At 43.3% G+C, this 16984-nt stretch overlaps 1 protein-coding gene across 2 annotated transcripts in view; it reads left to right on the top strand.

Moving 5' to 3' along the window:
- LOC134440578 (PDZ and LIM domain protein 3-like) overlaps nucleotides 1-15225 on the top strand; it is an 18431-nt gene extending 3206 nt beyond the window's left edge. The window contains exons 2-8 of one of the 2 annotated variants that reach the window (XM_063190696.1): nucleotides 7104-7255; nucleotides 8252-8339; nucleotides 10959-11026; nucleotides 12208-12450; nucleotides 12883-13010; nucleotides 13451-13562; nucleotides 14696-15225. In XM_063190696.1, the coding sequence (XP_063046766.1) occupies nucleotides 7104-7255; nucleotides 8252-8339; nucleotides 10959-11026; nucleotides 12208-12450; nucleotides 12883-13010; nucleotides 13451-13562; nucleotides 14696-14885 (981 nt within the window). In that variant the 3' untranslated portion in view covers nucleotides 14886-15225. Of the gene's footprint in view, nucleotides 1-7103; nucleotides 7256-8251; nucleotides 8340-10217; nucleotides 10403-10958; nucleotides 11027-12207; nucleotides 12451-12882; nucleotides 13011-13450; nucleotides 13563-14695 lie in introns of both variants that reach the window. The other variant, XM_063190695.1, reaches the window with a different exon arrangement.
- Nucleotides 15226-16984: the final 1759 nt, after the last annotated feature.

Raw genomic sequence — 16984 nt, 5'->3', positions numbered from 1 at the left:
TGTTCTGCATTTATTGTACGGTTTTTACCATTAAAACTAATAAGTGGTATATGAACAAATTACATCTCATCACCCCACCATCATTGAGAAGTGTACGTCCAATCCTTGCTATATAATGGCTCCTGTTGCCCTTATTACAGTGATTTGAATGAGTGAAAGCTAGACGTCACAGTAGATTAATTACTTAACTATTAGGTATGCGCAGCCAACTCTATTATAAGGGTCCCAAACACCAATATCTATGGATTAATTAACCATTAGTTATCCGCAGCCAACTCTAATATAAGGGTCCCAAACACCAATATCTATCCATTAATCAACCATTAGTTATCCGCAGCCAACTCTAATATAAGGGTCCCAAACCCCAATATTTATGTATTATTTATCCATTAGTTATGCCATACTTTTGTATTAAGTAAGTGTTAATTTTGGTCCTTAGTTAAGTATGACCTAATAGCTACTAAACTATTAACTGTGCCCTTGCTTATCTATTAGTTAAATAATAATATGCTATTGTTATCTAATAGTTAAGTAACTGCTTACCAATGCTCAACATATGCATTAATAACAATTAATATGTGTCTAATATGGCGTTAAGTAATGATTATTAACTCTTACTTAAGTATTAGGTTATAGCTACTTTACTGTTAATTATGGCCCCTTATTTGGAAGTGTTACCTACAAACTTTTTTCTCTGCGCACCCCCTTGTACATTTCAATGTGGTTCGCGAACCCCCTGAGCGAATATTTTGGTGTGCTGATGGCCGCGCAAGTATTCACTGCTCTTTTCCAATAGTCTTGGAAATGTAAACTACACTTCAGATGGACCCTTCCAGCACATAATGCACCATACTATTAAAAACTAATTAATGTTCATTAATGCTAGATACAAATGTGCATATCCGCCATTGCTCTATTCAGCTTGCGCACCCCCTTATGGTAGGCCGTGCACCCCCAGGGGTGCAAGCACCCCGGTTTGGGAAACCCTGGAATTAATATGTTAAATAAGAAAACATTTCATTCATATGTGTGACAAAGCAAAATTCACATTACACATCTAGAGATAATAATAGATAAGGAAATAAATATCATCAAAAAGGATGGAGTCTTAGACACTCCTCTTATAAAAAAAAGCCTTTAAACATGGCTATTTTAAAGTTAAAAACATAGTAAGGGCAGACACCCACGCGTGGTGGCCCAAGTGGGGGCAGGCTTGCATACTCTTTAGCATGGAGGATGACCTAAGGCACTGAGGGAGCCCCTTTAGCAGACTCAGAGCTCCAGCAATTCCTTTAGGATTTACCACTCAGCATTTCATCCTCCCCTGAATAGGGTCGGCACTTTCAGGTTGCCTTACACATTGTGCTGGGCTCAGAAATAGAGCACACCCAGCAGTTCCAGAACCAGGCGTGTGTGCGTGTGCGTGTGCGTGTGTGCGTGCGTGCGTGCGTGCGTGCGTGCGTGCGTGCGTGCGTGCGTGCGTGCGTGCGTGCGTGCGAGATTGTGTGTGTGTGTGTCAGAGGTGCCAAAGTAAAAGTAGAAGTAAATTCATGGTGTAACTGCACTAGCACATAGTACGTAGTGGTTACACCATATTCTCTGGGGTGGCTAGACAATGTTACTGAAAAAAAGAAACCACCCAAATTTGATCCAACCAGCGCAGAGTCAGGTACTTTGCTCTATAGTACTGTACCTGTAGACTAGTTACTCAGTGAAGATACTTGTTTTGGAAGGAAGCTACGGCAGGTTACGTTTTTTACCTCTGGTGTTTGTGCCTGTGTCTGTGTGTCTGTAATAAAGCGTGGAACATCAGTTTAAACTTTGGTGCGGTGTAGAAGCAGTGTGGTCTAGAGTTGCAAAGCAGAGGCCTGGCTGAGGCACTCACAAATGACATTAGCATGGCTGCCTCAGAAAAATCAGTACAGTTCAGCATCCAAAAGCTGTCATGTCAGACTTAAAATTGTGGAGAAATGATATACGAATTTTGAATGTGGAGGCGACATTATGGGGCCGTGACCAGTGGCCACAGCAACCACATATAGTTACTCCTTTCCCTCGACGTCAAACTCTGAACACTTCCCTTTTTCCATTTCCTCTGGTGGGTGGGTGTCTGGTTCTCCTTTCTTTCTATTTGTGAATTTGACGAAGAACAGAGTAACTCAATGTCAGTAAACAAAGTCTTAACTAATGAGAGCTTCTGCCTCTAAAGGCTTCAGGGTCATACAGACTCAGTACCAGCTAACCGTGAAAGCACTCTCTCCAGACACAACCTCCCCCTCGAAACACAAACCAGCAACTGTTTCAACTCACTCCCATCGCCTTTGAAGTTGAAACACAAGGTAGCGTGCACTCTTGTCCTCCCCAGACTATGCATAAATTACCCAGCATATCAAAGCAAAGCCTCGCACAGGAAGCAACTGTCATGGGTCCTTGCAGACAGACTAAAACAAAGAAATCTAAGTCAATGGGTATGGTGTGTATGGTGCATGATGAGATGGTGTTCTCCTGCAGAGAGCTCCGCTGAGCCCCAGTGAAAAATGAGTCTTTCACAAGACCAGCAGCGAGGATGAAGGTAGCAATTACCGCTGAAGCACATAATGACATCATCAGTGCTGTAAATTGCCCCTGTATTTTTTTTCTGACACCCTGTCTTATGCCCCAGACCACAGAGAGTGAGCAGTGATATCAGCATAATACTCATAAAGGCAGGAGACTATAACACTTGCATGCACCATACATGATATTTGTTTCATTTTAAGGTGTAACTAAGTAGCCCCAGTAGACCCTAATGCATACCATTCCACCAGTGGAACACTATAGGCTAATTGAAAAGTTAACTACCACAGTACTTGCCTGGTTAACACCAGACCTAATCACAAGTGAGATTAGGTCTGGGGAGTTGCCTATTGTAAATTCCATATGAGAGAGAAATACTTGGCTATTATGACACACTGCCCTGCTCTCTGATTGGGCAGAGAAACTGTTAAGGTCGGAATGCTTGGCCATTATGACACAGATCCCATGATCTTGTACGTTATGAGTCATCCTCGCCATACTGTCTTTCAGATCGAAACGATTGTGTAGAACTAAAGGCAGTATGGGAGTTCCCAGGCTACCACAGTACTACACTACTATGACATAACACAGGGCCTTTAGTAATGCACTACGACTTGGTCATTGCAGTTCTGGTAACAGCAAATGTATAATGCTGTGCCTTAACGGGCTATTAAAGAAGGTAAAACTGTTATACTTTAAGGCACCATGTGTGACATTTGTATCATTTAGAACTTCAGAAGGAATACATACAGTACCAAAAGGAGTGTGAAGAAGTTATCCAACCAGAAAGACGGTAACACTTGATGTCATCATGATGCCAGGACCTTTTCACAGGGACTTGTAAAGCAGAGAGACCGCAGCACTTACAGATTTTCCTCAATTGCTAACACACACATTTTTTTTGCAAGATCATGCGGATTCTCAGAACTCTTATCACAAATCCAAACATTTACACACAATGGGAAAACCCCCTCAGTTCTTCTGCAAAATGAATGTTGTGTCTAAAAAGAATGTAGGCCTACTCTCTTCTTTAAAAAGTCTATTTTGCTATCAAATGACACACACAAGCCATCCTTTGAAATGGCACTTATATGAAGCATTTGGCAATTATGAGGTGTAATTCATGCAAAAATCAATACACAAGAGTATGAGGAAACAACATACATAGGCTACATACAACAACATGCAAGGAGGCTGTAGCACTGAACAGCCATGTCAGCATGGACTTTTTACAGGGCCACTCATAAAGCCGAGACATAGGCTACTCCAGAATCCTCCACACTCAATTGGGTGTATTTTTTGCTCACTGTCTGGCGACTGGCAAGGACTCCAATGCATAAAACTGAAGTTAGCAGTCTAATCATTTTCTGTAGGCCTATCTGCTTTTTTCCTCTTCTTACTGTAGCAGTTTTTGGAGGATAATCAACCGTATGTAGTATATATTTGTCTACACTTCTGCAATATAGTTTATAGTAGTAGTAATATTAATAGCACCAGAGATGAAACTGAATCTTAGCTCCAAATGAGATGTGTCTTTCCTGTCTCTCCTCTGAGTGAGCTCATTGCTATTCATCTCGACATGCACATCATCTATCGTCTTGAGAATGATTGACTGGACTAAACTGTCTGCACAGCTCTCAGTTCACACTGAACATTTGATCAATGAAAGGAATGTATGACGTTGTGTGTGTGTGTGTGTGTGTGTGTGTGTGTGTGTGTGTGTGTGTGTGTGTGTGTGTGTGTGTGTGTGTGTGTGTGTGTGTGTGTGTGTGTGTGTGTGTGTGTGTGTGCGTGTGCGTGTGCGTGTGCGTGTGCGTGTGTGTTCGTAGTGCATGTATGAAGATATTACTTGTCATGTCTCTGGCTACTGTCTGTACCCTCTTTACCCTCCTGAACATCGACACTTTCAATCATTCCACTACATTCACATTGGAGACTGTTTCAAAAACCATGTCTCAAAAGCATATCTCACCTATTCACTTACGGCTATGGTCTCTCATCTCTGGTCTATAGTTTTGATGGTTTCTTGAAAGTCATTATAGAATCAAATTATTATCATTATTTTTGGACATAGCAACCATTCTTCCAGGTGGAATAATGCTCAGATCAAGGCTGTCTTCCACATTCTTCTCTGTGATGTCAAAGACTCAGTCCCAGTACAACAGTACAGTATAGTGACTATGAGACTTCACCTGCCCTCATCTATGACACTGTAGTGGAAAGGCAAGGGTTTACCTCTGATGACCTGAATTGAAGAAACTCATAAGATCAGACTAATGACTGACTCTGGTGGATTGATTTTGACTCTAATGAAGACATGGTAACATTGAAAGGTTAGTTTGGCACCGCTCTAAATAAACGCAGATAATGGTCTTCCACATCTGAGATGCTGCGGTGACTGTCTTCCCTACATGATCAGAGCAATATTTGTGCCATCACATAATAGCCATCAGAATTCTGTTGTTGACTGCAACAGATCGAAGCCAGATGATAAGCGTTTTTAAATCTATTTTCCATGGATTGGAAAGTTCACATAGTTTTATTTCAAAAGGAGAAAAAGCTGGATGTGTCAACAACACAACATATTTCATGGCTCCCATTAGTGTGATTTCTTTGTAATGATTGCTTTATGACTCTCTTTTGTGTCATCTGTATTACAGTATAAATACCCTTCACATCAATGAACATCAAGAGGACTAATGTGAAAAGAAACGAGGGAGAGGAGGGATCAGAGAGGCAAAACAGAAAAAAGACATAGGCTACTTTATCAAAGGGTAAAATAATGATGTACACTAGTATCCAGCGCTCTGAATAGCTGGGATGACCTAACGTGGCATAAATCTGCCATGTTTGACAGAGTAAGTGGAGCACAACAGGCCATCTTGGGTGGAGGGGGGTTGCTGGGGGTTCATTGAGGGGTTGGGGGAAGCTTGTGTTCCATGGGTTCAACCCCCCCCCTTTAGAGCAGGTGCTGGGTGCCCCCCTGGACAAGGTGAAGTAACGAGATGAGAGGAGGGGTGGGGGGTGGGGGTGGAATACCTCAGAAATGAGGCTGCCAGAAAAAGTGGGATGATGTCAGGGGCTACTAATGAAGGAGAGGGAGAGAGAGACGGGCAGAGAGAAATGAGGTAGAGAGAGACAGGCGGGGTGGAGGTGAAGAGGAGACGAGAGGGTGAGAGGGGAGAGAGAGGGTAGGTGCAGAAAGGCACTGTGGATTCCACAGCAGTTAGGTCAGAGAGCCAGTGATAGGCCACTCGGCAGCGATGGGGCGCGATCCAACCCCCTGATTGACATATCCACATTCAGTTATTTATAGCCCCCCCTCACACACACACACACACATACACAGACCGACCTGGACTGGGGACAACAAGCCACTTGTCACAGTGATCTGACTTTGTGTCCTGCCTCTGGCCTCTCCTCTTGAAACCGTGATTGAAATGTCTGAGTTTCTGAGAAAATGTCCCTTAGAGTTTCTAAGAATGACCACTGAAAAAATGGTTTGATGTTGTTTTCAGTTTGCCTCTGTGCCAAAGGCAAAAGTGCTGTGGGAATGCTAGCGGCCTGGGCATGACGCCAAGTCTCTTGCAAAGCAACTTCAGCAAGAGAAACATGCACCAGGCACCAAACAGCTGAAGCTTGTGGTCCCCTCATTCAATTCCTAACGCCATTGCGTCACTCTCATCAAAGTCTTGGCAGGGCTGTAGTACTCGAGTCCGGACTCGGTCCGAGTCCGGACTCAAGTCTGTTTTTTTTATGGACTTGGACTTGTCTTGAACTCGCTATCAATTGGACTCGGACTTGTCTTGGACTCGGACACTGGTCTTGCCAAATTAAAAATTTGGACTCGACCAGGTCTGTCTTTATTTTGTTTAGATCATTGACTACCATAAATTCAAGAGTGGAGCTTGAAATCCAACAACATACGAGTTTGTCTTCACATCCATGGCATATGGATTACTTTCAAACATCTGCTTTATTGATATTCATCCTTTTCATTGTTTAACACTGACCGACATGTGACTCGGACTCGGACTTGGACTCGAATCCTTTTGGACTCTGTCTTGTCTCGGACTCAAACCTCTTTGGACTCGGACTTGTCTCGGACTTGATTATTCTGGTCTTGGACTTGTCTTGGACTCTACAAAGGTGGACTTGACTACAGCCCTGAGTCTTGGCCTATTCTTTTTTGCAGTGGTGCCAAAACCTCAGTTCAGAAGGGAAAAAAACCCTTTGACAGTTTTCTTCTAACATGTGACTTCACTGAGTAACTGGTCTACTAGTCTCCTTGTGTACTCAATACAATCAGCTGATTCAGAGCTGTTTGGATCAAATCTGTGGCAGGGATTTTACTTTATTATCCTATATTGACACCTTTACAATTTTGTCATGCTGATTTTTTTGCCACCAGGCACACACACACGCTGTGACATTACTCTCTCAAGTCTAACAGAATAAGACTTGGACATTTTGGTAACATGTTTACAATAAATGCTCGGCAAGGAAAAGTTAACAAATTCTTTCCATGTTAACGTTGTGTGTGGCAGGTGACTCCTGGCAGCAAGGCATCTCTGGCTAACCTGTGCCCTGGTGACATCATCCTGGCCATAGAGGGGGAGTCAGCTGAGGGCCTGAGCCACGGAGAAGCACAGCTGAAGATTAAAGACTACATCAACCAGCTTAACCTCAAAATCGAGAGGTGAGAGAGAGAGAGAGGTGAGAGAAAGAGAGAGAGAGAGAGAGAGAGAGCGAGAGCGAGAGAAAGAGAGAGAGAGAGAGAGAGAGAGAGAGACCGAGAGAAAGAGAGAGAGAGAGAGAGAGAGAGAGAGAGAGAGAGAGAGAGAGAGAGAGAGAGAGAGAGAGAGAGAGAGAGAGAGAGAGAGTCCTTTATTTAGCCATCTCGGTGGCCTTTGGTGATGTACCCAATGCACCTTACGGTAACATGCCAGCCAGCCCATTGAAATGTTCAGTGTGTGTGTGTGTGTGTGTGTGTGTGTGTGTGTGTGTGTGTGTGTGTGTGTGTGTGTGTGTGTGTGTGTGTGTGTGTGTGTGTGTGTGTGTGTGTGTGTGTGTGTGTGTGTGTGTGTGTGTGTGTGTGTGATAATTATGAGGGCCAGCACATTGACAGAGGGCCCATTATGGGCAATAATCTTTTTTTATTATTATTAATCCAAGGTTGGGACCAAAAAATATATTTTCCCTTTGGGGCCAAAAATATGTCAGCAACAACCCATCTTACTCCTACATTAATTCAATGTTGCTCATGTGTAACAGTCTATAGACTTCAATAACATGCAAAGTACAAGACTCATGCATCAATAGAGGATGAAGACAAGACAACCGCAAGGTTAAATGGATACATTTCATGTGTGTTGTATATCAGTGTCTGAGTACACAGCAAGGCCAGGGGAGACATGAGCCGCAAGACCACATGTCAAGGACCCACCTTGGAATTTACGGCCGTTTGATTCACGTTCTCGTGTGATACTGCTAGGCAAGGCCTGCCTGATTTGTAGATGCTGAGAAAGGTTGCTGACGTGAATTATGGCCCGGTTAAAAGTTGTTGCCCAGACCCCTGTCTGACGCATCCCCTTTGTCCGCTGTTTGATGTTGATTTAAGACCTTCTCTCAGGAGGTGACCACAGTTGTTTTCAGTCTGTCTGTTTGTCTGACTACGCAAGCATGTCTGTTGCAGACCTGAAACCTGGCTTTGGTCTCCAGCAGTCCCCACAGACGACGGCAAAGTGAACCCTTTCAAAATCAACCTGGAGGCCGAACAGCAAGTAGGTTTGGCCAATGCAGCAATCAAGGGATCATGTTATGGACTTCATAGATGTCTTTTATTGAATGCCTGAGTGTGTTAAGGTGTCATGTCCAGGAAAGAGCAATGCTTGTTAACATTTTGCTTCATGGACGCTTGACTGCACGATACATGCAATTACATGCCGTTGTCCTGTTTTACTTTTATTGGAATGGTTGTGTGCAGCCGGGAGATTGATTTATACGGTAATTAGTTGGCCCCGTTACCGATACCTTTTATATTTAGTTCCTTGAGCAGGCCTTTTCTGGGGCTGTGTGGCAGTCAGGTGCCTGAAGTAGTGATAGTAGATAACATTGGAGCTCGTAGTAGGCCAAAGCAGACTACCCTAAGAGGGTTGAAGACCTGAAGCTAATTTAGCCAAGACCTTTATGTATCGAAGCCTTGACTCCAAGGACAAACATGCATGCACTAAAATTAAACACACCAGTATGTTAATAAGCAATTTTGACCTATCAATGTACATAGTTCTCAGTTCTCAAGATATTCAACGTTTTTCCTTTGAATTACCATTACACTACTAAGTAGACATGTGTTTGTAGTAATGTCGCTCAATGACAGTGTAGTAAGCCTATGTAGATCTCTATAGCCTGGCCATGAACTCACAAGATATACGAGGACAGGAAGTGATGTGCAGCAGGATCAAATATGGCCTCCTCATCACTTCACTTCCCTTTGAAGCCTTCCCTTAGAAATGTTGGCAGCAGTCCCTACTTCAACACAGTTGGGACGTGACTTTATTTATATCTGCCATGATACACTCAGCTGCATCACGATGATGTGTTTTCTGCCATGTAGAAAAGGACATGTGCGTTGAGATATAGCTGTTAGTTTTCTGAGGCTATAATGGTCTGATTAATATGTGGCACAGTTAAGAGCTAATAGCGCGCCATTCTACTTTTGCCAGCGATGTTGCATTGTAACTGACAAATGTTACTTGGGGCGTCTCACTGACATTAGGCACCACATGTCTGCGCCAGTACACAAGAGTGTGCTATGCGTTTACTGTAATGTACAATAACATGTATAAAGGTCTTTGTGTATGTTTTGTATTTGTGTATTTTTGTATTTATGTAAGCTGAAAAACATCTTAATTTCCTTCGGGATTAATAAAATTACTCTACTCTACACTATTCTACTCTACTCTACTCTAACTCACACCAGCAGCAGGCAAGTTTTTACAGTCATCCCATATGAAACATATTGAGACAGTCATGTACAGTACTCAACTGCACCGGCTGTATTTGGTTTCCAGTACAAGCTGCATAATCGCCTGGTCATGCTGACTGATATAATCTCTGTGTTGTTAAGTGTGGAATCGATAGGGGCTATGTTTGGTTGTGGTGTTACTGTACGGGCTGGATCAAACATGTAGGGTTGTGTGTGATGGAGCTTTAGTGCCTTAACCTGATTCTCGCCAGATGAATTTAGTTTCCCTAAGTTCAACATGCCGTTCCACTGCACTGGGCCCCATACATCAATATGGGATTGAGACCAATGGGACTTTAAGGGAGCAAAAAAAATCAACAACACAGTTGAAATAGCCGAATTAATGTTGATGCACGACTCTTCACTGCGTGCTACCATTTTTGTCTGAAGTGAACTGTCGTTTCTCTGCTAAATCATATCTATGGAAATCCCAAGCCAGCAATCCTTATTGTTGAACTACACGTTGCTCCCTGATATCCTTTGCATTGGTTGTGAATCCCAGCTCCCAGATGGATGTGTGAGGCTTGTGGAGCTTGGTGGAACCACATTAATCTGGCCAGAGTCGGGTTAACAGAGCCTTGAGCTGGAGCATGCGCTGTGTGTATGTGTGTTTCTCTTGCCTGGCATGCTTCAGGAGTACAAACCCATCGGCACAGGGCACAACCGGAGAGCCCAGCCATTCGTGGCCACCACCCTTGACGAAAACCGGCAGGTGGTGAGCTCATCCTACAACTCCCCCATAGGGCTCTACTCCGCAGGCAACATCCAGGATGCCCTCCACGGACAGATACGAGGCCTTGGAGGGGATAGGCCAGACAGGTGAGTTGCTTGTAAGCGAAGGTGTCAATTCACCCAACAGAAAGAAAAAAAACTGTCATATATTGGATCTGACCACTGTCTGACAAGCAATGCTTCAGAAAGTAAAACAGCCTGCCATCTGACTACTTTCTGAATGGAATAATATTAATAGGCAAACAGATCAGTACAATCTTCATAATAACTTGCCAAATATTTGATCTGGACACTTTCTGAACCAGCTTAACCAGCTAGGCCAACTTATTGAGCATAGACACAATCTACTCCTGGGTTAAACGCACAGACAGATAGAACCACGACATGACAGGGTTTCGCACTTTCTGTAACTGGGATTGACACCTCTGCTTATCAAATACCCGGCTCTACACTCTCCGTAATGTCTGACTGAGGGGTGTTCTTGTGTCCTGCTAGTTATGCCTGTTGCTGCTGCTGACTCATCAATTCCATCCTTTTCCAACTTGTTGCCGGAAGGAGATTAGTAACCATTTCATCTCTCTTAACCCGAGCTAACTCCCGCTTTAACCCTGTCTTTTTTCCATTTCTTGTTTTCTCTTTACAGGATCTAGGCTACTTTGAACACAAGTTTAATGTCAGACCAAAGCCCTTTTCGCTCTCAAGCCTGCAAAGGTTAATGGTCTTATAATTTACAGTACATGCATGCTTTTAATACCTAAACATTAATGACATAAAACTAAAACAAACACTACTGGCCCCACAAGCACACATTCTGAAAGCAAGTATGTAAGAAAGGTAAGTTGTTGTCAACGGGGCTTCTTTTTTGAACTTGAAGAGCTGTTGACTCTTCGCTATTCAATTGTAATTCTGGTGTGGAAATCCGGTTATTTATCTCTGGAGAGTGGAGGTGTAGCCTAACCCCTTTCTACAAGACAAGGGTCAGACATGTCAACGTGTGACATGCTGAGGTAAACACAGCTGACGTGAGTCCAAGATGAAACCGTCCAGGTAGTGGAAAGCAGTTAAACCAGAGACCTGATAAGGAAGAGACCGTTCATAAGGAGATTTTTCCACAATCATTGGGTTCTGTCCATTATCCTTACTTCTGTCCTCCCACGCTTGTGGCCTTGTGATGAAGTTGAAACATGTCAACAAAAGTTAAATTCAATATCTCACAAAAGAGCAATTCAAACTTAATTTTCTCATTTGCCACCGGGATGTTGAATTTGGAAAAGCCCTCCACTTTATTGTTTTCTCCACGGTGGTGGGGCATCAGCGAAGCGTGAGGTCACAAGCACAAATCGAGGGCGGGAGTTAGGATAATGAATAACATGTTATATGACATATCAATGTGTCAATTGGTGACACAGCCCCCTCCTCTGCTCAAAGTTGAGTGTTTCTAGGTGGACATAAACGGCTTGGCCTACAGGTCCTTTCTCCAGAGGAATATCCTCTGATTCCTACATCAGAATTAGAATTGAAGAACAATCTTTCAAACTTCAAAAGGAAGTCCAGTGGGCCACAGCTGAACTCCTTTGATTAAGATCACCTGGATGGATGAGAATTTTCACAAACAACCACTAGCTGTGTTTTGCCAACAAATCACCAGGCTTTTACTGACATCTAAAAATCCAAATGTATTATCTCGTACACAGCTATCGTGTTTTTGAGTTTGACTTATTTTCCATTCTTCCCTCTCTGTCCTGTTTGTCTCAATGTTGCTGTTCTATCTGATCCAATCCCTGGTTCTCTCCTCGTCTGACATCCTTGTCTGTTCTGGGCTCTCCTCCCCTCTGCTGTGGCCTTGTCCCTGCTGACCCCTCCACTCCACACCACTCCCTCCTCCTTGGCAGCCCATGCTCAGCACAAGCGCAATGCCCTATGGGAAATGTAGTTCAGGCTGGCAGTAATCCTCCACAGCCCTCCACAGTCACTCCTTCTGCCACCACCTCCACCACTAACCCTGACCCTGACCAGGTGCCAGTCCTTGCTGCCCAGTATAACTGCCCCATCGGTTTGTACTCAGCAGACAATGTTGCTCTTGCTCAGCAGCAGGCTCAGATGTCTACTGCTGGTGAGGGAGACTCGTCACCAAGGTAACCAACCAAACTCGTTGCCTGCTGTGTGTTTTACCATTCCTGACTCAGAGCAGTCCCCATGAAGCCTATCATAGCTCAGTCAGCACAGTCCCAATCACACCCAGCTGGCTGAATCCAAAGGAAATGACTTAAGGGCCATAGGTGCGACAGAATCCAGAAATAGTGCGAGTCTGTACACATCACCATCCACATAATGTGATAATCAGATGCCGCACTAAAAGCAATAAAAGAAACCTTTAGCCACACTGCCATTATTCACCATTAACTTTTGTCAATATAAATGTCACACAAATCTGTATCAATCTTGTTTGCACAGACTGCCAAATTTCCCCTCAGACCTGGGCTAGCTCCTATGATAAGATTATTATCTTGCCTGGCACTGACCGCCTGTGGGCAAAGACTGAGGCGCTGTCTATTTTGTGTTCGCAGTGGGAAAATGCTGTCATCCATCGAGGACTCCCATGTGTACCGAATGCTAACAGATAACCAGGAGCCGACTCACGAACCCAGACAATCCGGGTCCTTCCGCGCTCTGCAGGACTACATAGACAGTGATGGTAAACCATACAGACCATATAAAATTGCCATTGGAGATCACATAATATAGTCAAATAATATAATGCAGTATATAATACAATATAGTCTGCAAATTAGAAATATTAAATATGGATTGCAGTTCTGTTTTTTCACTTCTACTTCAATGAAGCAGTGAAAGTTGGCCTGCAAACCTGAATGGCAAAAAACATGCAGTCTGGCTAGAATTTGTTCAAAGTGTCCTCCAGACCGTGGTGATGCCTGCCTTTTATCTACTCCTCTGCAAACACAAAAAAGGGACTTGTCTTTCCTAACTGAACGGTTCTGAAAAGTTTATTTTTTCACCCAATGTTGATTTTGGACAGATGTTTAGATTGGTGCGCCAGTCTAAGTCTAAATCTGTATTCTGTCTGTGCTCCTATGTGGTAAAAATAGCTTACACAACTCTGCTCTTGTTCCACAGGTAGCAGACCTCTGGTGACGAGAAGCGTCAGAGCTCCAGTGACAAAGCCCTCTCAGGCGGGCAGTACGCTGTCCAAGCTGCCGCTGTGTGACAAGTGTGGCCAAGGCATTGTGTGAGTAGAGAGCCAGACCAATGAAGCACAGCGTCCAAACCACTGCTGCTGGGCAAACTGGCCAACGCCATGGCTACCCCCAGACAATGGGTCTGGGCAGCATGTTGTGAGCCCTTCTCACCATGATGCTCTCCAGAATAACTCTGGTTACAAGTTATCTCACAAACCCTTTCCCACACACACACACACACACACACACACACACACACCGGAAAATTGACCATACGCCCAAGATCTGCTCACTGTGGTACAATGGTAATCTCAAGGTTCTAACAAACACACTCTCACTATTTCACCAGCACAGGCACAGGCACACAAACACAAACACACACACACGCACGCACGCACGCACGCACGCGCGCGCGCGCGCACACACACACACACACACACACACACACACACACACACACACACACACACACACACACACAAAGAGAGGGGGGAGAAGAAAATACGAGAAAATGCACACTAACACACATTAATGCTGGATCACAAACGTAGACCTTAATTACCCAACGGTGGTGTGTTGTCACGTTGTCCCGATCCGAAATCTGTGGGCTTCTGAGCGCCATTCTAATTGGCCTTTCCTATTCAGCAGTGTCTTCAGAGAATAGGTAATACGATTCTCAGTTGTCTGAGAACAGAACATTTCACATGTCAGCTTTTGTTTTGTGTTCCCCCACATGATGTAGGTCTACTGTTTTCCGATAATTGCGGTTTCTCCATGAAAGTAAAATGATGTGGCTAGCTAGCTAGGCCTACCCTGAAGGCATAGCAGCACAACAAACTTCACCAGAGTAATCAGCAATCAGCTTTGATGTGTCACAGTTAAAAACGCATAATGGTATGTCACAGAATCTTGAAACGTGTTTTAAGACAATTACATTGGGAGCTGTCACACAGGCCTGGCCTGACATGGAAGTCATATGATACTTACAAGTTTCTCTTCTATGACTAGGGCACACATATTATTATGAAAATGTGTCAATGCTTAATTACGAAAATGGTTCAATGTTTCATTCACCTATGGTGGGCCCTTTATAATCTTGAAAAGGTTCACTGGTATGTTTTCTTTGTGTGCATTGTTTTGACTCTCTCTCCTGCCTGACTGCTCATCTCCTTTTGTCCACCAGGGGTCCGGTGGTAAAGGCAAGAGATAAGTACCGCCACCCGGCTTGTTTCGTGTGTGCCGACTGTGATGTCAACCTGAAGCAGAAGGGTTACTTCTTTGTGGACGGCCAGCTGTTTTGTGAGACGCACGCCCGACAACGCACAGCACCTGTAGATGGACACGACCTCGTCACTGTTTACCCTTCCAGTTAGGCACAGACAAAACAAAGCACATTTAAGTGAGACAGGCAAAACAAAAAGATAGACTTGTATGTAGACAATGACAAAAATGCAGTGAGTGAATCATGCCAGAATTCACTCATGCCAGTTTTGATGCACTGAAAAGGATTTTTCCCCTTCCAAGACCGGTCAACTGCAGGGCTTTGAATTCAGCCACTGTGTGTATTATTATTGACAGCCAATGAATCTGTTTCTAACTTAAATGTAGACAAACCTGACATGTTCAACATGTTCAACAATACTGTAGAAAGGTAGAGGAAAACATCTTTTAAAAATGGTCTTATCTTTGACTCTTTATTGATATTATGCTTCAAAACCTTTACATTAGGTTGGACTTGGCATTACTGTAACTTTTTTTATTTGGTTTCTTTTATTTGAAGACAAAAAACACAGGATGTTGTACTCTAAGAGTCATGTAATTGACATAAAATAAGATCTTCTGAGGGACAAAGTGAAGACAATTCTAAGAGATGCATTTTCACTGGGAAAAAAATATGCAGTATATGTGCCTTGCTATGTTTCAGTTGACAAATTTAACCAGAAGGTGATTGTACCTACCTGTGGATCATACCAAACATAGTATGGAAAAGGACGGGATGAGACTGATGTGCTAGTATTCTTCCGATAAAATAATTGTTGTCAGACTCTCTTCTCAAATCTTCTTGCCAAGTTTACTCTTCCGAAGTGCCCTAGTATTGTGTGTTAAAAAGGCCTTTACTGTCTACTAATTTCTGTGTCTGAGCAAATGGCTCAAATGAGTCTGTTATCACTGATTGAGTTTTAGCCTTTGGCTGATTAAATCTCAATACGGAAGAGTTAATGTTTCACTGATGTCTTGACAAAGAGAATGTGTGATGCTGTTTCATGGGCTGGGTTGTTTCATGTTTTAAGAGTGATAGTGTTAGCACTGCGGAACTGGGGTTTGAATATGTCATTTTTTAGTGAAATAGTGTCTTTGATGTAATACAACTTCTTATCTAAAATAAAAAAAATGCTGATTTTTGTCAATTTTCCTCCAGTTACAATTTCAAAGGTGAATTTCCACTCAGACAGAAAAACACACATAACTGTACCAAAGTAAAATAAAATGAAATAAAAGCATGCTTAAAATCAGTGTATATCTGTCAACATTACTGACTTTACACATACGCCCATATGAAGTGAGGATGTATTTCAGATTTCAAATTTTGCTGTTCAAATGTAGAAACATTTTGTTTGGTTTACGTTCTCCGACCATCTGGCAAACTTGATGAATATTAGCTGAAGGGCAAAGAAGACAGAGAATAAGCCTCCAATCTGTCAAGACCCAGCATAGTAGACACAGACAGATGCCTAATGCAGGCGTGCAGAATTCCTGATGGCTTTTCAACACCTTCCAGCTATCCACCACCTGCACTCCCTTTTAGCCAGCCCAGGTGTGTGTGTGTCTGTGCGTGCGTGTGTGCCTGTGTGTGTTAGATAGCTGGATAGAAACATCAGAGCTCCCTTCTATGATAAATAGGTATTTAAAAACACACACTCAAGGACACTTTGTGAGTACAGTATGGCAGGCAGGGAAGCTGACAAGGGGGGCAAAGGGGTCAGTTGTCCAGGCCCAGGGAGAAGAGAGGCCCAGAATTGGTTCCTCCTTACATTGTTTGTATTGAGTGGTGGTAGGGGCAGTGATGATGCCGGGCTCTGTGTTCCCAGCAGCAGGCCCCAACAGTCCAGATGTGTGCTCTGTTTTCACCTGTTTTTAAGTGGACTCTTGTTGTCTTGTACTTATACGTGTTAAATCTTGCTGAATTACAACCTACTCTGTTGTAGCTTTTCAAGAGTGTGCCAATTTCCAAATTCCATGTCTTGTCCACACTCTATACAAGCCATTCTACTCTCCGCCGTGTGTGCATTCAATCTACATGTACCTTGGTTAGTCTACTGAATTATTCAGAGGACAGGCCCATAGTATCATTCACCAGGGAGAAAAGGTTACCTAAAGTGACCCATATCCTCAAACACTATGCATGTAATATGACCCGACACCTTAAAGTAACTTTTTAATGTTTGAATTTAATATCTTTATAACATCACCA

The sequence above is a fragment of the Engraulis encrasicolus genome, chromosome 23 (genome assembly GCF_034702125.1).
Source record: "Engraulis encrasicolus isolate BLACKSEA-1 chromosome 23, IST_EnEncr_1.0, whole genome shotgun sequence".
NCBI lineage: Eukaryota > Metazoa > Chordata > Actinopteri > Clupeiformes > Engraulidae > Engraulis > Engraulis encrasicolus.
The sequence above is the reverse complement of the archived record's forward strand: the minus strand, read 5'-3'. Positions and strand labels throughout refer to the sequence as shown.